Source organism: Bombus flavifrons, chromosome 1 (genome assembly GCF_040668555.2).
Source record: "Bombus flavifrons isolate JBK064 chromosome 1, iyBomFlav1_principal, whole genome shotgun sequence".
Lineage (NCBI taxonomy): Eukaryota > Metazoa > Arthropoda > Insecta > Hymenoptera > Apidae > Bombus > Bombus flavifrons.
In genome coordinates this window covers 4,976,218-4,999,874 of record NC_138442.1, presented here as the reverse complement: position 1 = coordinate 4,999,874, position 23,657 = coordinate 4,976,218, and the positions used below count along the sequence as shown (strand labels likewise).

The 23,657-nt window shown below is 29.2% G+C and overlaps 2 protein-coding genes and 1 long non-coding RNA gene across 19 annotated transcripts; 1 reads left to right on the top strand and 2 right to left on the bottom strand.

Annotated features, from left to right (window-relative positions):
* Nucleotides 1-108: 108 nt before the first annotated feature.
* LOC138184628 (ATP-binding cassette sub-family G member 4) lies at nucleotides 109-7,730 on the bottom strand. 3 transcript variants are annotated; one of them, XM_069122737.1, is made up of 11 exons: nucleotides 7,471-7,730; nucleotides 3,917-4,227; nucleotides 3,196-3,369; nucleotides 2,901-3,111; nucleotides 2,172-2,279; nucleotides 1,899-2,020; nucleotides 1,646-1,814; nucleotides 1,445-1,545; nucleotides 975-1,130; nucleotides 639-757; nucleotides 109-551 (listed from the first exon to the last, which is right to left on the bottom strand). In XM_069122737.1, exons 1-11 carry the CDS (start codon nucleotides 7,649-7,651, stop codon nucleotides 323-325), a joined length of 1,881 nt encoding a protein of 626 aa, XP_068978838.1. In that variant the 5' UTR covers nucleotides 7,652-7,730; the 3' UTR covers nucleotides 109-322. The 3 variants fall into 3 exon arrangements, 2 of the variants coding, with proteins under 2 accessions (XP_068978838.1, XP_068978846.1); XM_069122745.1 differs by having other exon boundaries at nucleotides 1,899-2,005; XR_011174363.1 differs by having other exon boundaries at nucleotides 420-551; nucleotides 970-1,130.
* LOC138184668 (uncharacterized) lies at nucleotides 6,792-7,710 on the top strand. Its single transcript, XR_011174374.1, has 2 exons — nucleotides 6,792-7,164; nucleotides 7,358-7,710. It is a non-coding gene; the product is annotated as an uncharacterized LOC138184668 (long non-coding RNA).
* Nucleotides 7,731-10,102: 2,372 nt separating the features above from the next.
* Nucleotides 10,103-22,701, bottom strand: LOC138181577 (ATP-binding cassette sub-family G member 4). 15 transcript variants are annotated; one of them, XM_069116628.1, is made up of 12 exons: nucleotides 22,534-22,694; nucleotides 20,632-20,902; nucleotides 17,011-17,128; nucleotides 14,517-14,700; nucleotides 13,728-13,873; nucleotides 13,373-13,611; nucleotides 12,646-12,941; nucleotides 11,063-11,231; nucleotides 10,904-10,982; nucleotides 10,726-10,823; nucleotides 10,502-10,656; nucleotides 10,261-10,399 (listed from the first exon to the last, which is right to left on the bottom strand). In XM_069116628.1, the coding sequence occupies exons 2-11, from the start codon at nucleotides 20,804-20,806 to the stop codon at nucleotides 10,538-10,540; spliced, it is 1,623 nt and encodes a 540-aa protein (XP_068972729.1). In that variant the 5' UTR covers nucleotides 20,807-20,902; nucleotides 22,534-22,694; the 3' UTR covers nucleotides 10,261-10,399; nucleotides 10,502-10,537. The 15 variants fall into 15 exon arrangements, with proteins under 15 accessions (XP_068972622.1, XP_068972651.1, XP_068972641.1 ...); XM_069116521.1 differs by having other exon boundaries at nucleotides 10,103-10,399; nucleotides 10,726-10,982; nucleotides 22,550-22,701; XM_069116550.1 differs by having other exon boundaries at nucleotides 10,103-10,399; nucleotides 10,726-10,982; nucleotides 22,581-22,697.
* Nucleotides 22,702-23,657: the final 956 nt, after the last annotated feature.

Genomic DNA, 23,657 nt, shown 5'->3' with positions numbered 1-23,657 from the left:
TTTATATAAAATCGGACAAATGTTATCGCAGCATGTGTAATATTCGAAAATTTTCATAAATTGCTTGGCTTACGAGCTGTAATGGAACGTATGTAAATATGCCTTAAATAAAGAATAAGTATTACCATTTATATAATATAATAGTTACATAATAATTATAATATAATTATATAACCAGTTATATAATATTATTAATTGTATACAAATATCACAATGATAAAGTTTACAAAAATATCAATATAAGTATTAATAATATCTTGCGATATATATATTAATTAATTCGATATCACATGAAAAGTATGTATAGATACATTTAAGCACATCATCTTTTGGCTTTATGTGCTTTCCATTTAAGTACCAAGTATGTCAAGAGTTGTAAACACACTATCCAAACAGATAAACCTAATACAGTCATGTAATAGGAAATTGCGGGCATATCTATCTCTTCTAAGATCTTTTTAGGTGAACGTAATGGACAATAGATTTCATCACACCGTAAATTTTCTCTGTCTCCATCGTAAATTGCTTGCAAAATACCTTCAAATCCATACCTACAGAAAATCAAAAATAATTTTCTTTCTATAATTAATTTTATAAAAAAAAATAAATATTTATCAATTATGAAATATGTTAATTACCTAAAGAAACTAATGGAACACAAAGGTTGAAGAAATGATGGCACTTCCCTAAATTTTAGGAAAAATCCGGCAAATAATATCATTGGCATATTGAGTGCAGGAATCAAGAAAATTCCCATCTGAAAATATTAATTAATTTTGTTAGTATTATTTTAATTTTACATAATTGGATTGCTTTTATATCAAATTAATATGTGTTAAATTATGAAATTACATAAAATTACAATGATACAAATGTTATAAGTGACGTAATATGTATGTTCCCAATTCAGCGAACATAAGGAGAATACTTGACCCTATACAGTCACGTTGTAATTATCTCGAATCATACATTACATGCGTATCGAATGCAGCCCCAACAAGCATTCCTGATGATTGTCCAAGAATTGTTGTTAAAATACAAATCAACCACGTACGTAAAAATCTATCGCATTGCATCGGTTGACCAGTCATATAGTATGCAATTGAAATAAATACCGAAGGTGTAAGAATCTACAAAGATAACTATTATATTAAAAATAATATTTTTAATCAATATACTGTCACTACATTGAGGATGTTTATGCAAATTTATTCTTTTACAAACATAATTAAATAAAACAATGGAATCTTAATAAAGATTTACCCTACTGAATGTTATAATGAGTATTTTACTTTTAATATTTTATATATTCTTTCATATTGCAAGCATTCTAAATATTTTTGTGCTTCTAAATTTCCCATAAATGCATAAACATCCGCAGTCTAATTAGCATATTAGAGTAATAAACATATATGTATTATACAAATGCTACTATTACACTTACTTGTAATGGCAAATCTGACAATACTTTTACAGAAAAATAAGATCTTAAATGATACCAATTATTTAAGTACTCTCGTATAAAAACTGCAGCTTCTGTAGGAACTGTAAGTAAAGCAAAAATTTAACGTAAACTTTGTAATAATTAATTTGATGCTTAGATTTCTAATATTGTAAAAATAATGCTAACAAATACTTAACTTACACATTTGCACAGCCGGCATGGAATTCGCAAAATATAAAAACAGCAGAATAAAAAATACACAAGCTATATTGCTATGAATCCTACTAGCACTAGTTCCTGAATCGTAAAATACTATGCCTAGTAGAAAAGCTACTACAACGTGAGCTGCGAATCTCAGTTTTGTCAAAGTCTACAATAAACAATTTGTATAAAAATGAAATTTTTAAATGAAGCGAATTACTACAAATTATTAACTTCTGATGTAATTACTAACATTGTCTCGTTTAACACAAATTAGTGCTTTCAATAATAAAATCTTGTGTTCTTGCCATATAGACGATAGCTTCGATATGTCGGTACTAGTATCCAATTTTGCAGCAACTGTAACATATGTTCCTAAAATACTTGTACTAGATTATTCAATATTATTTTAACATTAGACTATTATTTACTCTAATTATTCTAACTATTCTGGTAAAAAATTATTCTAATGTTATCTTTACAAATAGTGAATTTCTATGTAAATATTTCAACATAATATAATTACCCCTAATAGGATGTTGGAAGTGTTCCTTCCATTTTAAGTATTTATCTCGATTAAGTTTCTGCAGATTATTTAAATCACCACTTCTTTCCCCAGTTACAACTTCTACAACTACAACGAAATTAACAATGAATATATTAAGTAATTACCAGATTCATATTATTAATAGTAGCATTTATTATCAAATAAAGATTCCACGGGAAAAAGGGGGAATGTCAAATTCTAACATATCTAAGGAAACGAAAATTTATTTTTTAATATACACACACAATATACATGTATAATATCGCAACATCATATTTTCTTATAGATATTATATAAAAATAAAACATTTTATTCTTCATTTTGTTCTATATCATTCTCAAATTTCACTCATGATTTTAAGTAATATACTGTAAGTATTATACATAAATATATATAGTATATATGTGTGTGCGTATGTATATATATAGTAAGTGAGTAATATAAGTAAGAGTAAATTAGTACATTAAATTGTAAAAAATGAAAAATATGTTGTCGGTATACCTCAATTTGTTATAACTACTTATTTGTTATAACTACTGTAAGACGCAGAAAATTTTAATTCAAATTAATACGACATAGCTAGTGATAAAAAATTAAAAAAAAAAATAAAATTCACAGGAGTGTACGAAGAAAGTAAAAAATTCGTTAAAATTGTCATTCCCTGTTTCTCCTTTGCATTCTTCAAATAGTAACATATACGTATATTACCAAATTCGGATATGTTATAAAACTGAGGACACACATATTCTGCTTCACTGAACGTGCAGAAAACATCGTTCCAAGCTCCGCAATAAAACGATGTCCCGTTATGTATAACCAGTAAATCGTCAAATTGCGATATCATACGACTACTGGGTTGATGAATCGCACAAACGACTGTGCAACCTCCTTTTGCTATTTTTTGCAACAGTCCAATTACCTATCCGAAATATTTTTATTCGAAATAATATCATTTTCTAGATCACTTTTCAAAGTTACATATTATAGAATTAGTGTTATAGACCTGATTCGAAGATGTGCTATCAAGCCCACTGGTTGGTTCGTCGAGTAATAAGACAGATGGTTTTGTGATTATTTCTACACCAATTGATAATCTTTTCCGTTCTCCCCCACTTAGATTCTCTACTAAAGTGTCTAAGCAGCTTGTCAAATTTAAATTTTTTGCTATGTCCGTCACCTGTAAGGTTAGATATACATGTATATGGAATATTTCACTTGTAAATGTATAGTTGTGTTTTGATCAAAATTTTCGTAAAATTTTAATATTTCAAAGTTTCCAAATTTTCGAACTTCTATACTTGTAAATTTTTAAACTCTCAACTTTTGATTTTCCAAACTTACGAGTTTTTAAACTTTTGAATTTCTGAGTATCCAAGCTTTTACATTTTCGAGCTTTCAAACTTGCAAATTGCTGAACTTTCAAATTTTCAAAATTTTGAATTTTTAAATGTCAAAAATTCCGAATTTCCGAGTACTTGAACATCGAGAATTGTAATTTTTCAGACCTTCGAATTTTCAAATCTTTAAACTTTCAATTTTCAAATTTTCGAACTTCCAAATTCTTAAACTTTCAATTTTCAAATTTTCAAATTTGAGTGATTGGAAATTTCGAAATTCTTAAAGAAAACTTCTTTTATGACATTTCGCTACATGGATCTTAAACGAATAACCACAAATTAATACATATTACTTTCTACAGCAAATGATGTACATGCAGAACGTACAATCAAATTGAAGGAGCGCAATTCACGAATACCCTGAACCTTTAAACGTGCTGCAATGTAGAGCGTTTCTCTGGCAGTAAGAAGAGGTTGTAAAGGAAATTCTTGCGGTAAGAAACATGTTTGTTTTCGGAAAGCTTTGCCATTCCATTCTTTACCGTTAACCGTGATCGATCCTTTAACATTTGTACTTTTCAGGTTACATATAACACGAAGTAACGTTGTCTTCCCAGCACCGGAAGGACCGATAATCGCAGTTAATCTCTCAGGACGGAAACATCCTGTTACATCCTCTAATATTCTTTTTGATTTTTCTGTAAGAAGATAAAGATTTGATTTTCTCTATGATAAATTTGGATAAAGTATACTATCTAGACTGCAAAAATTTTTATCTTCATGTGTTATTTCAAGAGTATTTTAAATCTTTTTCATGAAAATATATAGTTTTGAAAATTCGGCCTTATGAACATTTGATCCAGAAAGGTCTTAACCATGTTTTAACTGTAGAAATTCGCATAAGACCGTGATATTATAGAGCGGTAAGCGGTGAACAGCAAAACAACTGATAGTACAGCAAATGCCAATGTTACCGCTTACCGCTCACTGCTCTCTATATACTCATCTGTATGGCCTAACCGATCGTCTCACGGAAGCGGGAAAATAAGAAATACCTCTTGGGTTAAAAAATAATCTAATCCAATACTCATGATTCAAATGCGTATAGAGTAAGCCATACAATAGGTTAAGTACCAAACTTTAAGAAAGATATCGTCAAAATCCACAAGGACGTCGCACATCAACAAGTTGACTGAAATTGTTTACACCATATTTCCATGAAAAACGATCCTCATTTTCGGTTTCAGTGATCTTCAAAATCCCTAAAAAGTGCTATTCTACCTGAATATTTTGCAGTCCAGATACTATAATAGAACCATAGTTTTATAATGTTAGATGCTTGAAAAATACTTGCAAACAGAATGTTAGAAATATTCGATGAACAAACGTTTACTAATATTGGGTTGGCAACTAAGTGATTGCAGATTTTGTCATTAGGTGGTATAGACAAAATCCGCAATCACATTGAAATAAAAAATAGCATTAATGAAAATTGAAGTCAAGATCAAAGGCCATTTACGTAAGAATTAGGGAAAGAAGATAAAGTGTATATGTGAATTTACCGTTTTAATTAAAGGACAAATTATTTTCATTCTTTTTCTATAAATGTATAAAATCATTGTAAAATTAAAAATCATTGTAAAATCCAATAATTAAACTGCGGACTTTTATACAAATTCATAATTTTGGAAATATAATTAAAAAAGTAGGAGCTCGGTAGAAAATTATTTTAGCTAACAAATGTGATAGAAAGTACGATATTATGGATATTTTATATATTCTTCTTCTTACTTCTTCTTCTTCATACTCTTCTTTCTTTCATATTAAATACATTCTGTGCAATTTTACACACAAATTTATATATGTATATGTATTATATATATAATATAATATAATTATATATTATAAATTCTCAAAAATCCGTAACCTACTTATAATTTACATTCGTTGTTTGCCACTTGTGACTAAAGCATTATGAATGCACATACTTATCTTCATATTATGTTAAATTTGAATAAATCAGTTATCAGAAATGCCATCTATATGCAAACGCATAAGTGTTTTTTGTTATTGTTAGTTACATTTTTTTAATTTTACAGTGATTTTATACATTTATAGAAGAAGGATGAAAATAATTTGTCTTTTAATTAAAACTGTAAATTCACATATACACTTTGTCTTCTTTCTCTAATTCTTACGTAAATGACCTTCGACCTTGGCTTCAGTTTTCATTAATGCTATTTTCTATTTTAATGTGGTCAATATTGCGGTTGCGATTATACAAGTTAATCTACTATTCACACATCATTAACAAGCAACGGGTTAATGCAAAATACATACTTGCAACTTATAATAAATTGTTTAGATAATTGGCTAAGTTAAATAAAAATCATCACAAAGTATTACGGGAGTAGATACAAATAAGGTATAAAGTCTTCTCATTTTTGTTCCTGCAGATCATTCATATTTATAGTTATCGCTGGATTTAAAAACATACTGCTTGGAAAAATTTTTTAAATACTAAAATTATAAGTCGCATATTACTGATTGGATTACATACATTTATGCATAAGTTACATACATAACACATATTTGTCGCATAAATGAAACATTCTTACCTACTAATAATCACTGGTACAGTCAATCAAAAAAGTTTGCATGCGTACATCGAATTTGATGAAAAGAAAAAAAAATATACTTTCATATTAACTGATATTCATTTATTTTCGGAATAAGCTTAAAAAATCTAAACATCTACGTCATAAAAGGCTAAATGTCAGAAATAACGAAATCTTTAATTTTATTAATTCTAAGAAGATCGTAAATAGTTATTGATATCTACAGAGAGGACACACAAGAGTCCTTCGTTCCTTTTAATGTATTCGTAATATATTCATAATCATTAGGTGGTATTGACAAAATCTGCAATCACCTAGTTGCCAACCCAATATGTAGCTATGTACAATAGGAGTATGTATAATTTTGCAAAATTATATTTTGTATCTTTTTACTTCTTCTTTTTTTATAAATGTAATAATTTGTATTATTTTTGTTTATAATAAAAAGTAATTTGTTATATTTCAAACATTGATTCATACAGGCTTTTGTAAGTAACTGTACACAGTCACAGAATACATAAAGACTATCAGGTATCTTAGCTCAGCAGCAAAATATAATGAAAAGAAATAATGAAAAAAAATAAACAAAAAAAAATTGATTTCTGTTTTTAAACTTGAAGTGATTAATCGACAACTATGTAAATGTTAAATGCCACTTAAAAATTATTCTCCTCAATTAACTAATAGATAAAATAATAAGTAGTCATCCTTCAAGTAATGCAGTTGTTTTATTTTCTTCATACACACGAAGTAACTAAGAATGAATGTATAATTGGCGGAAAAGGTATAATACAATAAAATCATAAAATTGATCAAGTATTAAAGTTGGCATATTTTCAGAACTGTAATTTTTAGAACTTGAGATCTTCAGAATTACTTCTGTCTTCGCAAGTATACTTTAAAAAATTATATATAGCATAGAATTTGGAAGCAGAGTTAAGTAATACACAATTTACTATTTTTAATTTTTTAGTTCACATATATATTTTAAAGGAATTTAATATAATTAATTCACAAGTAATTTTGCAAACCATGGTTTGAAATCTTTCTTTCTCCGTATTATTAATATTTCAACAAATTATAAACAGCATTGCGTTGGAAAACAAGTCCAAGCAATACACAATTTATTATTTCTTAATTTTATAATGCACAATTATTCTAAAGAAATTTTATATATTAAAATTGACAAGTAATTTTACAATTTGTACAGATTTAAACTGCTTCCACAAAATGCATACACCTTTGGATACACATACATATGATCACCACTGATTAGGTTTTACTTTACGACCTCACTATATCTCTGGCATTAAGTATACTTGCCTTTACCAGAGCAGATGGAATACGAGAGATTGTCAAACTCGATGTGCATCTTGGTAACCGACTGAGAATCTGGATTCAAAAATTTCTGATCCTCTCCCATTGTCAGTTGAACGGTGCATTCTTCTTCGTCGATCATTCTTGCTGATGGATTAACAATTGCATTATTATGATGCGCTTCCATCTTGATTTCTTACATCCGACGACTGTTAAATATGTATTTAAACTAATCGTCCAGATAAACCACTGGAATTTGAGCCACGAAAATGGGCATTTACGCAGGTTGCACTATGTTATTATTTGTTATCACATATACAGCGCACAATCACAACCGATGATTACAGCTCAAAATGTTTCAGCTGTTTGCTGCTTATGAAATGGATGTTTTCCTCCAAAAAATAAATATAAATGATCATTTAGTTTCATATAATCAAAACTTCACCGAGAGGAATACTAAATATATACATATATATACTTCCAGCAATGTTATATCACAATATATATACATATGTTGGCACTTTCAAAAATTAAAACTTCAAAATATTTTGTAATAATAGATTTTTAAGACACAATGTTATTGTGAGTGAATACTAATTTAAAATTTTTAGCAATTATTACTAATTAGTAAATAATTTTTAGGATACGTTCAGCTGACTGTAATTTTTCACAATTTTAGATTCATCAAATATGAGAATTTTATACGTAACAAGGAGATCGCACTAGTTGATGGAGAATACATCAAGAAGCTAACAAAGAAGATTATTCACTATGATTCAATGGTTGCATATAGTTAGATGTCGCGATGAAAAAAGAATTTTTCACGTAGTTCGTTGAATTCACTTTATTTAGCAGAAGAAGCATTATGTTTCCAAGGCACGCTTTATCTAATGCCGAACGCAATAGAAACGATATGCGATCCCAACGAATTCGTGACGGCGACTGCCGATTAACTCTTTATTACAGGGCCGTACAACTTTCTTGCTACGGGAAACGTGTCCAGTCCCGTTTGACCTTGCATTCTGGAGTTCATTGCATCTGAAGTGCTACATGCGTGATTTCATTTAAAACATTTCTATCACGATCACCTTTATAAATCGACAATTCTTTATATTTTTTTATTATTTTTATCAATTACTGTATCTAACAAAGAGTTTCTTCCCGCTAATTATTAATAACCACTATCAATATTACATTAGGTTGTCCCAAAAGATTCTCTCTTTTTATTAATAAATAATAGATGTACAATATTTTGTTTTATGTCAAATTATTGAGTTATGTACGACCTATTATGATCTATTACTTTCCTCCATCTCTCCAGAAACGACATAATACTATTTTTTCAAAACTTCCGGGATTTTCTAGAAAAATATTGTTTTAGGTATTTTAATATCATCTATTGAACTGATTCTTTTACTGTGAAGAGAATTTTTTAATAAGAAGAATAAATAATAATCACGGTGGAATATCCGGAGAGTACGGAGGAAATAAGACATCGCAATCAAATTTAATAAGTTGTTTCTAATGGCCAGAATTAACGAACAGACGCCGTATTCTATTGCGATAACATCAGGACCCATATACCTTTAGTCGTTAGAAACAAATTATTATCATTTGATTGGGTTGTTCTACCTCATTTTCCATAATCTCCAGATGTGGTTCCACGTAATTATTATTATTCATTCCTTCCGTTAAAAAATTGTTTTCACGGTAAAAGATTCAGTTCAATAAATGACCTAAAAATGCATCTAGAACGATATTTTGCTAGCAAATCCCAAAAATTCTGGGAAAATGATATTATGTGAAGAATGAATTGTACGTAGCTCAATGACATAATATAAAATATAAAATGTTATGCATCCATTATTTACTTACAAAGCGAAAGAAACTTTTGGGACAACTCAATATTTATCTGAACCTTTAAGAATACAGAATAAAAAAATTATTGTTAACGTTTGATATTTAAATAATTCATTATAAAAAATCTAAACAGTATGAATATATCACATTTTGAAATATTTCCGTAAAATTAGTACAATCAAAATGTTATGTATATTGTTAATAATTTTTGGATAGCATCTTTAACATTTTCAATCAAAAGAAATGTTCTCCGCGAAATGTTGTAAATGAAAATGCGAAGCTAGAAACAAATTGAAAATAAATGAATATATTTAATTTTTTATAATATTACGTTTTTTCTAACATAAATCGACTGTAATTATAAAACGGCTGCTAATTTTTTAAATTTAGAACAATGTTGTATAGTATATTTAATGTAGGCGTATATACCGTAAATTTATGGGAATAGGCGTGGAATCTACGACTAATATATAGAATTATACTTTAATATGTTCCAAACGAACATAATTTATACAAAAAATTTGCTGTTATCAATCGATACGAAACACAGTATCAAAAAACATTGGTTCGTGATATTTACTATCTCAAGATAAGAATTTCTATTTCTGTTTCGACAAATAACATCGTATTGTGCAAATAATTATTCGTCGCTTCTTTTTGCCATAACAAAACTACAATTAAATGCAAATATATATTCTTTTTCTTTTTCCAATAAAAATTTCTTATAAATTCTTTTTTTTCTTTCTTTTTATACAGAAGTTGTAAAAGAAAATCAGTCTTTAACAATAATTCATTTATATTATTCTATTTACACTGAACACAACATGATCGTAGAAAAAATGTTTCATCGACATCTCACACATATTTTCGATTTTGTGTTTCTTTTTATACGCGTTTCTCTAACTTATATTTCAGTAATGTGTACGTTCCAATATCCAGTGCGATATATAGAGCGACCAATACAATCAAACAGAACCAATAGTTAGCTTGCTTCATGTCTACAGCGTTTAACAACGTCTCCGGTATAGCAAAATGGCAATAGACATCTGAACAAGAAAGCTTTGGTCTATCATATCTGAAATCACAGAAGAATATTATGTTAACAATTATGTGAAAGGAACAAATTTTATAAAATAAATTTTATGCTATTATGTATTATGTATTATGTAGACTTTACCCATAAATGGCGATCATTACACCCTCGAAACCATATTTAAGAAACGATAAGTGGAATAACCATCGTAAGTACGGATGAGCGTCCCTGAATTGAACGAAAAATCCACTGAATATCAAAAATGGAAGAATCGTGAGTGGTCCAAAGATCATACCGTGCTAAAGCAAATAATAACATAAGAATGCAATATATGGTAAATATTTTTAAAAATATACTTTCATACAAACCTGTACTTTCATTCCTGTTCCAACTAAAAGGCCAAACGTTTGAGCAACCATACTGACGGCAAAACACATCAGCGTGTAGAGACAAAATCGTTGAAGTTCTAATAATTGATCACTCATATAATATACAATAAGAATATACAAAGAAATGGCTGTGAATTGAATGGGAATGTCAGCTAACTTGTTAGCAAGGTAAAAAGAGTGTAACTTGTACCAGCGATTGAAATGCTCCCGCATGATGATTGGTAACTCCGAGGGAACTGTGATGTAATAACAATTTTTATTGATTAACATAAACAATTTTTATTCAGGAAAACAAGGTAAAATGTTTTCGGCTTACATGTTGTTACTGTTGCGCTGAAGGCACTGAACATAAGAAACATTATATTGAAAAACAGAAGATTGAAGTTATCCAACACGTAGACAGCATCTTGGCCTATTTTGAAATAGATCACGCCAACGATCAAGGCAATTACAAAATGCATTGAAAGTCGTGTAAATGTTAATACCTGTGAAAAGGACAGGAGGCAATTTGAAAGTTTCCTTACTTTGTTAAGAAAAGATATATATAAGAAATTGTGGTCAATCTATCGAAATGTGACGCTCTCTCCGATTTCGATGTTTTTGAAATATGTTGTAAAATTCAACGCTCTGAACTTTTTCCTATAACAGTACCCCGCCGTTCGCTCTTACTTTTCAAACTGGGTTGGGTTAATAGTAATCTCAATTTGCGAATCTCCTTATCGGTACTAATGTAAAGTGTAAACAATGCTGGTCAATCGCCTCATGCGACGGTGGGATTAATGCATATTACTACTAACCCAAACCAGCTTGAAAATTAAGGCCGAGCGGCAGGGTATTTTTGCGTATAACTCTAAAACTAACGCTTACCGCCAGTTATACGAATAGGAAAAAATTGTTCAAAATGTTGAATTTTACAATATACTTTAAAATCATCGAAATCGAAAAAGGCATCACACTTCGATAAGTTCATCGAAATTATATATGAAAAATATTTGAAAAAGTTAATATTTCTTTGATGTTTAAATTTCTATATAATTTTATTATAAATATATCCATTGAAATTGGTAGAAGTATCTGAAATATCATACTTTGACCAAGGTCAATTACTTCTGCGGTTATATCACTAATGTTATTTATTACATGTTTTCCAAGTGTCAGATTTCTCTAGAAATGTTACGAACTTTGTATCTACATATTCATTTCTATTTCCCGAGTTATTCAGTGAAATTTACTAAAAAATTTTTTTAACATTTTAGTATCAATTTTCAAATTTAGTCGAAACATTCTAATCAAATTACAATATTACAAAGAACTCTTTCACAGCTCTTGTCATTTAATAGACGTTGATTCAGTAATCAATGACCTCACAGATGGGACTGGCTTTATTATTATTGTACATTTTCGTGTTCTAAATATGAAGACATCTATATATAAAAAATACCGACCAGTCGCATATCTATTTTTATTCTTGCGCGACTAGTCTGTACACGTGTCACAAGTACAACAAATAGAGAAGACTAACAAATCCAAATGAATCTATTAATACTATTGTGTTGGCTCTTCTTACAACTAGCGAGTAATTTTACAATTGGCATCTGAGTTATACTATTACTTTCTTCTTCGCTTTGTCTGTTACAACGAACCTATTTTGTAAATAATATACAGCGGCTGCAAAAAATATTTGCACATTACATACTAATTAATTAGATTCAAGTATATTAATTTTCGTATCATTTAGTAGTACTTTCATAAGATTACAAAAAGTACCGTATAATTGAAATGTAGGACCTGATAGAAAAATACTTTATTGGAAAATATAAACAAGTGCAAATATTTTTCATTTACATTGTATTTACATTTTAGATAAATTTTTCATTCCAAGATCGAATTATTCATTACCTTATCTCTCGAGAGTCTGATAGCGTTTCTTTTAAGTAAAATGAACAGCTGTTTCCAGAAGCCAATGGCACACCCAGCACCAGCTTTATGTTTACCATAAACATGCTGTATCTCCATCGGAGACCGTTGTCGAAGTGCTTGGAACGAAGCTGTCACATTCAAAGCGATCACTTCCTCTTGGTGATTGACGTTGGTTACATTACTGATTGACCTCCATGCATTATTTTTTCCATTCTCGATGGCATTCACCATCTGCGGCAAATATCTGCCGTAATCTCCATTGCAGATTTCCATCACTATAAAAAGAAAGACTTTTTCTCAAACATCATTTAAACTTGGTTACCCTTAACTTTTTAAACTGATTTGAAGAAGCGAATAAGAAATGTTAGTGGATATTTTAATAAAATTTTCTTGCTAATTCACGAATGTTTTGCGTGATACTTATAATACGAATGATTAAAGACGCTTTGTGTCTTGTACATCAAATGTCTTGTACATCACGACAATTTTGCATAATAAAATAGGCAAGGAGCAATAGTTCACTTTTCCATAAATCATATACTGTCTTTTTTTTCTTAAATGTGTATGCAAAACGCTCGTGCAATATTTTGATGATTCTTTATTCAGAGATATCACTATAAATAGGATATAATGTAAATTATCAATATGATCAAGGAAATGGTATGAAATATGTCCGATTTCCATTTACTTACGAGTATTTACTTACGATAATCAGCTGGATTATAGTGAGTTGGACATTGCAAACCGAGGCTGCTCAAATAAGGCACTAAATTCTGTGTGCTACCGCTGTACACACAATTTCCGTCTGCCACCACGTAAAGATGATCGATCATATTCAACAACGAAGCACTGGGCTGATGAATAGAACAAATCACTGTTTGTCCCGCCTTTGCCAACTGCTTTAGCAACGTTATACAATATTTTGAGGTCACACTGTCTAGTCCACTGCAATTAATATCAAATTATACCTTTATTGTTATTATTAGTTTTCTAGGAAGAAATAATTTATAGTGAAATTTGGTATTAATAAAGCATACAGGTATTAAAGTACAAGTATATACCTAGTGGGTTCATCGAGAAATAGAATCGGAGGACTGTTGATTAATTCCAATGCAATGGCCAGTCTTTTCCTTTCTCCACCGCTAAGTTTTCCCGTTCGTGTGTGGCGACATGTATCCAGGCTCATTGTGACCAAAATCTGATCAATCTGAAAACGTGATTCAAAATTAGTTTTCTTTTAAATTAAGAAATATGAAATGCTAAAAGAAATACTTTTGTTATGTTGTATAATAAACTAGAATATAAAACTATGAAACTATAAAGCAATTAATGGGGCAGTTAATTCAACTTCTTTAACAATTATACGCATAACAATTATATTATATTAATAATATTTATATGTATTAATTGGTATATTAACGGCATTAATTGTAATTGGTATAATAACATAATTATATCATTGATCTATGTTTTTGTCCAATACTGTAAACGTCATAAAATTTCTGTTGTATTTGACCTCTTCAATGATGAATTTTCTTAAGTTGAAGAGAAATTATACAATTTTTTATTTGAGTATATCTAATTTAACTTAGATCAACCTTATTCAAACCAAAGAAAAAATTAAAAATTAATTACTAATAAACAAAGTAAAATTAACCCTAAAGAATGAATAATGAGATATTTTTAATGATGGGGAGCTGCTTCTCTAACCTTGAGCTCCTAAATGACTATAAACAAGCTATAGACAACAAAGTCTTCGACGAGTAGTTTTTCAATTACTTTGAGCGTTGTGGCTTAGGACAAACAACTCTGCGATTATATTACAGATTGACGAATAAAATGTAATATACCTTTTGTTTCTTTTGTTGAGGACTTGTGGTAAGTTTTAGGTCGGCAGCAACGTTCATTGCTTCCTGCACGGTCAACAGTGGCTGCAAATTGTCGTTTTGCATTATATACGCTAACAATCTTCGAAATTCATTGAGATTCCTAGCTTTTGAATTGACCATTATATTCCCGGTTACGCCAGTCGTTCTGAAAACGGCCCAAAGTAATGAAATACATTTTTAATCCTACGATTTGTAGCGCGTTTCCAATTTTCTTACTTTCTTCATCATTTTTTAGATTTCTTTTCCTTTTTTTGATTTCCTTTGTTAATTTTCTTATTTTATGGAAGATAGAAAGATTAATTTACAGAGAAACTGTGTTATATGCAGCCCATGTGCCGAAAAGAATGGATCAATATTCAAATTATGTAAATGTGCCAATTTTCATCAGTTATACGATGCAGTTAAATGCATCGTGATAACACACAATGGTCGATTTAAAATGCCTTCAGCTAACCTACTTAAAACATCGCATAAACTAATCAGATGATCTTAGTATGTTTGTAATTTTCATAATGAATCATTAGACACAATTTGATACTTTTAATTCGCTACCATAAAACATAACAATAACAAAATAAAAGATAACAATAATTAAGATAAAAATAAAATTGTAAGAAATTACTCAGTAACGTTATCATCTTTAGTTAAAAAAAGATAAACCTATATAAATCTAATTTTTTATTTAGAACCTTTAAACATATAATTTTCTAAACCTCCTAGTGGTAATTTACACAATGATTTCTTATATGTAAAAAATGGATATGATGTTAAAAATTATAATATGAAGTATAAAAATATACAGACAATAAACAATAATTGTGAAATATAAATTTTCTTAATGAATAAATAATATGTTAACGGAATGTCTTATAACAAACGTTCATGAGAGCATGAAACTAGTCACGCTGCAAATAGTAGTTTATTGTTCTTTTATAAAATACAAGATTTCTTTGGTCACGCAAGTTTATCGGTGATAATTCTATTTCATCCAATGAACATCGAATTATATTTCGATGCGTACTCAATGGAAATACAGGTCGTGTCTGTTTGATCGAACAATGAAAGGATACAATGTGTTCATTACTACAATCTCACACAATTGAGCATTTAACAATACTTTGTGATTAATAGTTTAGAAGTAATGTTTTGAAACATTCATGTGTTCATTGTCTAAAACAAACAATATAGAAATTACTATTAAAAATAAATTTTGAGGCAGCTAAAAATACATAAAATGAATATAGTAATAAAATGATGGAATTATATCAACAGTAATCAACAAAAACATTAACTGTATTATGCTTCATATCATGTGTATCACATGTTCAGTTTTCATACTAGCATCTTTCAAGCCAGACACTCGTTTCAAAAACACGTGTTTCTCATATCAATTTTGTACAACTCCCCCTTCTGTTGTGACCGTTAAACTGTCATCTAATTTATATGGCATGTGGACTCATTTGCCAGCATTATTCTATTAAAGTAGAGCGAGAATTTCGTTTTGATTAAATATTTCTAGTTAGTATGTATTTGGTAAATTTTAAGTCAGCGAAGATATATCAAATTATTGAAAATTTCAATTTGATGTAGCGTTAATAACGTCATCAATGATAAAGTCAATAAAGTTGATAAAGTCAATCGTATGGTTGTCAAAAATGACAAAGATCGCGACATAGTCCCCGTAGGTCAATGATATCTCATATTTTGAGATCAACCGGAAATTGACCGTTTGCAACAGAGCATGTGACCGCACTTAATACTTACAATTTCACACTACATGCTACTATGATTACTGTAATGTAATAATTGCTCATAATATAACAGTCGTGCCAACGTTACTTTATAACCACAAATATTTCTAGCGATCAGTCTAATATGTAATATCAATGGCATAAAATTATTGAAAAGAGGAATACGTGTTGCGAAATCATTTGATTTCTTGTATTTATTTGAAATCTTGTATTTCTTTACTGGGTTTCTCCACTTTCATCAAATCTCAAAATTATTGTTCATAGAAAAGATTTGTCAAACTATTATTTACCTGAAATTTTTATATCAATAATAATTATAATATTTCTGAGATTAAATAAAAATAATACACATTATATGATATATTAATATGAAAGAGTGTAAGACTTCATCAAACGTTAAAAAGTTTAGTTCTCAATAGTTGATGTTTCTAGTTATATAATGTTATATCATTAATCAATATCGTAGCACAGTATCATCAGTGAAAATTATTATCAACGTGAATCTATTGAGCCCAATTTATCCAGGAACTTTTTACAAATGTGTCTTGTTTAGCATTAGTGGTTATCTACATTTCCTGTCCCAAATTCGACAGATTGTTATCGATGATTCATATAAAATTTCGTCGAAATTATTTACTCTATATCATGTAAATGATAAAAAGAGATTATAGACAGAAGAAAATACAAATAAGAGATCTACTAACGTAAAGCCAGTTAGAACATCCATCAATGTGGACTTTCCAGCACCGGACAATCCCATAATCGCCGTAAGTTCGCCGGCTCTGAATTCGCCGCTCAAATTTTTTAATAGTTCAGTCTTTTCTGAAACAAACATTTATGTACATATTTTCTGCAGACATGAGTATTATTAAACGATATCTGGCTTAAAAAAAATAACGCTCGCTGAATTATCAACGAAAGTTGGAGTATTGGATAGATATTATGCATTGTTGAGCTTCGTTTTTATAGCGATAACACGCTGTCTTTTCAATGTAAACTGTATAAAGTTTATAAAGGCTCGCGCATGTGAGTTGATTTATAACACTAATAAAAATAGTATTCTATATGGCAAACTTTTGTAAGATTTTTCAAAATTTTTTACATTAGATAACTTTGCGTAGTTCCATAAATTAATTAAAAACATACGTTTATTAAACGATTATTTCTTTTTTGCACGAATATTTTAGTTAAGTACTTAACTTTAATTAAAGATATGGATGAACTTCAAGGTCTATATAATAACTAGACTTTTATGTATTTATGCGAAATTTAAAGATGTACACAACTGTATAGGATGCGTATAATATACAAAAATATGTAAGATATTTAAATGAAAGTAGAGTACTCGTTATAATTTTTTAATAGGTAAAACAAATTCAAGTTCTATTTTTTTGGTCGTGTGCATAAAAATGTGAATTTGCACAAAAATCGGCAGTCTATATAATGAAGTAAGTAATGAAGTAATAGTAATAGAAAATAAACGAATTTAAAACGTTTCTTAGATAAATTATAAAAGTAGTAAATTCCCAAATTTGTTTGAAGTTACAAGTTTTTAGGCTTAATACCCTATGTTTGGAAATCCGTGATGAACCTGAAGGGCTTCAGAAGGAAAGAATTACAGTCAAAGAGCGAAATTTCAACTTTTTGTGTCTCATCGTGCAACGTATACCGTAAATAGAATGTCTTAAGAAAAAAAAGTAGAGGAAGGAAAAAAGGCGTAACGAAAAACTTTCAATGGGAGAGAAGGAAAAAGACAGAGGCTAAGTAATAGAGAGACTAAATATTAATAAAAGATAAACGATAAAAGATATACATGTGTATATCAGTACAATCTGCAGTTGCTATATGTTATGAAATTTTTGCAAACACTAAACGGTCCATACTTTCACTCTGCAGTACCGACGCATTTCTCTCGCATCGCTGCAAGAATTTCGAAATTGTTCGTCTTGAATTCTTCCCGTCAATTATCGACTAAAAGTGAAAAACATCAATTCAGTGCATGCTACATTGCGTGTCGATAAATCTAAAGTACCAAACTGCTAATTACGTAAGTATATTATTAATTGTCGATAATAAAGACACGTGATAATTCCTACTTATGCTTTACCTGTTTACCTCGTCCTGTTTTCATCTGATCATGAGATCTGCATCATATTACATTCCCCGATGTTTGCAAACAAGCTCACAAGGCTCGCTCAAAACCGATCGTTTTCACTGTTCGGTAAAACTAGAAAGCAAAATCAACGGAAAAGAACTTAAAGGAGAGAACGGAAAATGGCAAAGGTGGGAGTAGTGGTGGGGGAAAGCATACTTTTCTTATTACAATGTTATTTTTTTAATTAATACTATGTTAGGTCCCTGTTGGACTTACGTATCATTTTAAGTATTTGATATCTTTAATAAAAATAAAGAAAGAATAATTTTCTAACCAACAGTATGATATTATTATTTCATCTTTTAATTAATGTGATATGTTAAACTCTCATTGAGGTTATGTACCATATTTATATATTTGAAATACATAATAATATATATCTTTAATAAAAAAGGACTTTTATCACATATATACATAGAAAGTTACGTGGAAAGAGAAAGATGAAGATAAAAGATGCTTCTTATATCGTTGACCGTAGCATAATGAAGGTCTTATTGAATTTGTAAAGGACGATTTGACTCTATTATATTTTTTAAAGACAGTATCAACGATGTTTATTATTCTGTCATCTTCTCTGTCGTTTCTGTTTATTGACCGTTTCAGGGTTAATAAACTCATATGGCGGCACACATTGGCGCACGCATACAACACAGAGAGATGAGGTAGGGGAGGGTCCGATTGTGCATACAGTCAGATACAGACGATACAGTCTATATTTGTACGCTCTCAAGGGAATTCTTAAGCATTCCAATTCGGAGAGCAAGAACAACTCCTATTGTATTATCATCTAAACAATTTATTTATCGCGATATATTTGCACTAAAATATAGTAAGAATATTTTATTTTAGGTACATTTAATTTTACACTGTTTTAACATGAATGTTATCTACCACGAATACTTACTAAAACTACCATAAAAAAAGTGATAGATAAGAAAATAATTATTTTCTAGTATGGTCATTGGTTGTCTAGATAATCATTGTACACATTTTAAAGTCTAAAAAAATACAAGAAATTATCCGTTATGTATTATAATTATCGTGTAAGTGAGCTAATTGAAATTGACGTTTCACTTTACTATTTACATTAGACTACATCACAGTTGATTCTTTTCTAAATTTCCTACCGCTATCAATTAGGTTAGGTAACATAACTAAAAGTGATAATAAATAGAAATTGATTGGAATTGATATCAACAATTATCTTTGGTTTTAAAACTAACCATACAATAAAATATTAATTATATAAAATATGATTTATAAAATATTTTTTCGGAAATCTAGAAGAAAATAAAAATTTATTATAATTACTATAATTCAATTAATGCACGTTATAATACTACATTTGTATATGCGCTTGTAAGTATAATAACGGTAATAAATATCATTGGTAATAAACAATAATGCATATAACATTTACATATAATAATGCAAAAAAATGAAATTTCCATAATTACTAGCAGCTTGAATGTGCCTTAGAAAAGTTAATATAGTTTATTCATGCTAATTAAAAAGGATTATTTTACTACTTTGACTCACATGGAACGCGAAAATTTTCGTCCCCGTTTGCCACAAAATTAGCCAACTTCGAAAACCGTTATTCCATTAGGACGCTATCACATTCAGTTCCGTTAACTCGTAAAGATCTTATCTCATGAATAAACATCATATTGACTTTGTTGGTCGCAATACACTTGTGTACTAATTAGATATTAATATTACTCCTTTGAAAGAAAAAAAGATAATTCATCATGCTCCAAACATTTTGGGTTGAATAAACAGGACGCCAAACCTATTATGTTATACGTTACACGATAAGAAAAATCAAGTAAAGATTTCTATAAATAAAGTTTCGTGAAATATGTCACTTTATTCAAGCATATTCAATCAATGCATTTCATACTTCACTTCCAATACAAAAAGTTTTATATGAAATTTGCAATATTAAAGAAATTTTATGTGAATGCGAATAAAAAAGCACGAACAAAAAATTTGTTACATTAAGGAATTATTTATGTACATTAAAAGCAAAAATTGTTTTATGAAAGTTTTTACATAACGAGAAATTATTTATATAACTTCCATGTAACAAGTTTTTTACGGAATTTATCATTATTGTTTTGCTTATAACAATGACTTAGTAAAAATTGGATTGTAGTGAAAAACTTACTTCCAGAAAGTATCCACGGCCTGGCACAGTAGGTAATATCCTCGAAAACTAAAAAAATCGATTTCTGGATATCCATTAAGTCCTCTAGCTTCTTAGTACTGGTCGGAGCATTTTCAGAGGTGGTCACAATATGCCTTAGCTGCTGTTGCATCTCGATGAGTACCTTCGTGCTCATTTCCTTTGTTCAATCTTCGTCGGTTCCTCACATCCGACTTTTCACTATGTGCTGCTAATTCCTTCTTTTCTTAATGGCCGATGTGAGTTATCAACACTAAACACAACGAAACACACACATGAGACCGCGATAAACAATATGCGAAACGAGAACTAAAAGAGAAGTAAAGAAAGACCGAGTTGGTATAGTAAGTCACAAGGAATTGATTGTCGCATTTCGTAACCGTCATACCGTGGGTGGACGTTTATGGAATTTTATACAAAGCAACCAGAGCTTCGTACGCTCTCATACATTTACTTTATTCCATATTTCCATATTCTTCATTTAATTTAAAAAAGATCATGTTTTCAATATTCACTAATATCTATATTGATTTAGCCTCACGTAACATAGTAGTTATTAGATTATGAATTTTTATGTGAATTTATATTTTTGAGAATCTCAGTAGAAAATTTTACCTAAATACCACACATTACATAAAGCATTATACTGTTGGTATTTTATATGTACATATTTGTCATACTTTATCCATTTTATAATATATTTATAAACTAGTACTTTCTTATTTCCTACAAGTACATACAGATTTGCAATCTAGTAGTCACGGGCGATTAAGAAAACTGTTGGCAACACTTATTTTATCCGTATTCTTACCGATTTGAATTGTAAATATCGATGTACGTAACATGAATCTACGTTGAAACACTGTCAAAAAGTTCCACTGTAGAAAGCGAAAAATATAGATAAAATGCATCAAAACTTGTAACTTTAATAATGATATTAAATATAATAAATAATAATGGTATAATATAATAAATTTAGTGTTATATATATATATATATATTTGAACCATTTACGGCATTGAAGTATTATTGTTTCAAATAAATTCCACGTGCTAAAATTTGAAATCTAAAGTCCTCTCAATACATTCATATCGCTAGACTGGTTCTATTATCAGCCCATGATGCGCTATTGCCGCGTGTCTCTAAGATTAGAGAACAAAATACAAATTAATCGCTTTCATCCAAATCGTATTCGAACAACAAATTCACACAAACTTATATAACTTTCTATATTCTATGTTTAATAATGTTTTAATTTGACTAACCGAAAAATTTTGTTTTGTTTATATCGTAACTTAATTTGTAGATCGCGGATGTTTGTACAAATTTATATCTTTGATAAATATAATTAACAGACTCGATGACTAAAGTGTGAAACTCGTATCAAAGAAATCAAAATGAAGTACATGAATAAATACATAATGCAAAAGAAGAAGCTTTATCTATATACATCATAATGAGTCATTGAAATCTTAAAAAATCTGGTATCAGTTTATAAGGTTTCTATAAAAAGTCATAAATTGGTTATTATTTATGGTAGCTACAATGTTAAAGAAGTGGAAGTTGAATAGAAATTCATTTTACTTACTAAATACTATAAGTAAACTATAACAGTATAATAATATATAATATGTAGTATAGTATTAATAAGTACAATACTATACAATAACTATAATAGGTACGTAGTATAATTGATAATTTTTTATGCTATACAGTATATCACCGTCAAATTTCCCTTAAATGCATAAATATCCACAATCTAGTAATTTGTGAAGAAACACATATCGACGAAATATTCACTAGAATAAACACTGTGCATTTAATTGTAAATAAAAATAAAATTTCTTTGATAGAAATGTTTTATCTAGATGTTTTATACTGTACGATACAGCTCTCGTACTGCTATCGGAGGTGACATGTGAAACGCATACAAAGTTCACCACACGAGGACAACACCATAAATGCAAAAGTAGAAGACGTGTTGAACGAACTCCTTGTTAGAGGAGGCGCGCTGCTGTACTGCCACGACTGGCCACGAGCTACAACTCAACGGTGAAGGCGAAATAAAACTTCATACTACTCCCTCCTCCTCGTCGTTTAATAATCGCGCACGTTTGAACGTGATGAAATTTTTAAGTGACAAAGTCTCACCTTCTCTTCTTCCAATTACTGGTCACACAGTTTCCCTATTTACCGATTGCGACGCCTAGCACACCTTTTCGTCAATTCAATTAAAGTTTATATATTCATATGTATGTACATAATGGCATTATGGTAAAATTTTATAATTTATGAGTTACAAATTACAAGTTATTTACTTTACAAATATTTACAAATTTATATTACAAATTAAACAAATTATAGGTTATCGTCAATATTACTAAATTTCTTATTACTAACTGCGGATACTTATAAACACTTAAGAAATTGAATAATTCAAGCAGAAACTTGTTTTATCTATTGAATATTATAACGAGTAGCCTGTTTTAGATATTTTTAATATTTTTACATTTTATGCACATTCTGTAAATTTCCTGTAAATATATAAAAATCCACAATTTAATTATTACAAGTAGTAATTTATATTGTATTGTATTTATTCAATTTCAAGTGGTCAATTTATTGAATTTCATGAGGTTTATCTCATTTTACTACATGCATTAATATTACAATCAATGTTTGTATAATATTTACAATTAATATACTTAATTGTAATTTGTAACTGACTCTTGCTTTTATTCTTAGTCTGCGATTATGTTACTAATATTATTAGTTGTTAAATATGCCATAGATTTATTCCTGAAGTTAATTTTAGATATATAAATTACCGATAGCCAATCGAATTTCTCCGAACATGTATCGTAGAATAAATGTTTGTCGACGAGATTTGGATATTGACATTTTACATTAATTATTATCGTTGTAAAACATGATTCATGCATCTATAAAAGAAATTATCTTTGTTAACACAAGATTTCGATCTTGAATATAAAACTGATTTGTATTTT

What these genes read in the sequence shown, in the direction of transcription:
- LOC138184628 (XM_069122737.1), bottom strand. Translation starts at nt 7,651, where the DNA reads ATGGAAGCGCATCATAATAATGCAATTGTTAATCCATCAGCAAGAATG. An exon ending in TGTCAGATTTGCCATTACAA is followed by an intron (nt 1,131 to 1,444) that starts GTAAGTGTAATA and finishes TTATCTTTGTAG; the next exon opens with ATTCTTACACCTTCGGTATT. An exon ending in GGGCTGCATTCGATACGCAT is followed by an intron (nt 758 to 974) that starts GTAATGTATGAT and finishes TAATATTTTCAG; the next exon opens with ATGGGAATTTTCTTGATTCC.
- LOC138181577 (XM_069116521.1), bottom strand. Translation starts at nt 20,806, where the DNA reads ATGAGCACGAAGGTACTCATCGAGATGCAACAGCAGCTAAGGCATATT. An exon ending in GCCGTGGATACTTTCTGGAA is followed by an intron (nt 17,129 to 20,631) that starts GTAAGTTTTTCA and finishes TGTTTGTTTCAG; the next exon opens with AAAAGACTGAACTATTAAAA. An exon ending in TCAGACTCTCGAGAGATAAG is followed by an intron (nt 11,232 to 12,645) that starts GTAATGAATAAT and finishes TCCTTTTCACAG; the next exon opens with GTATTAACATTTACACGACT.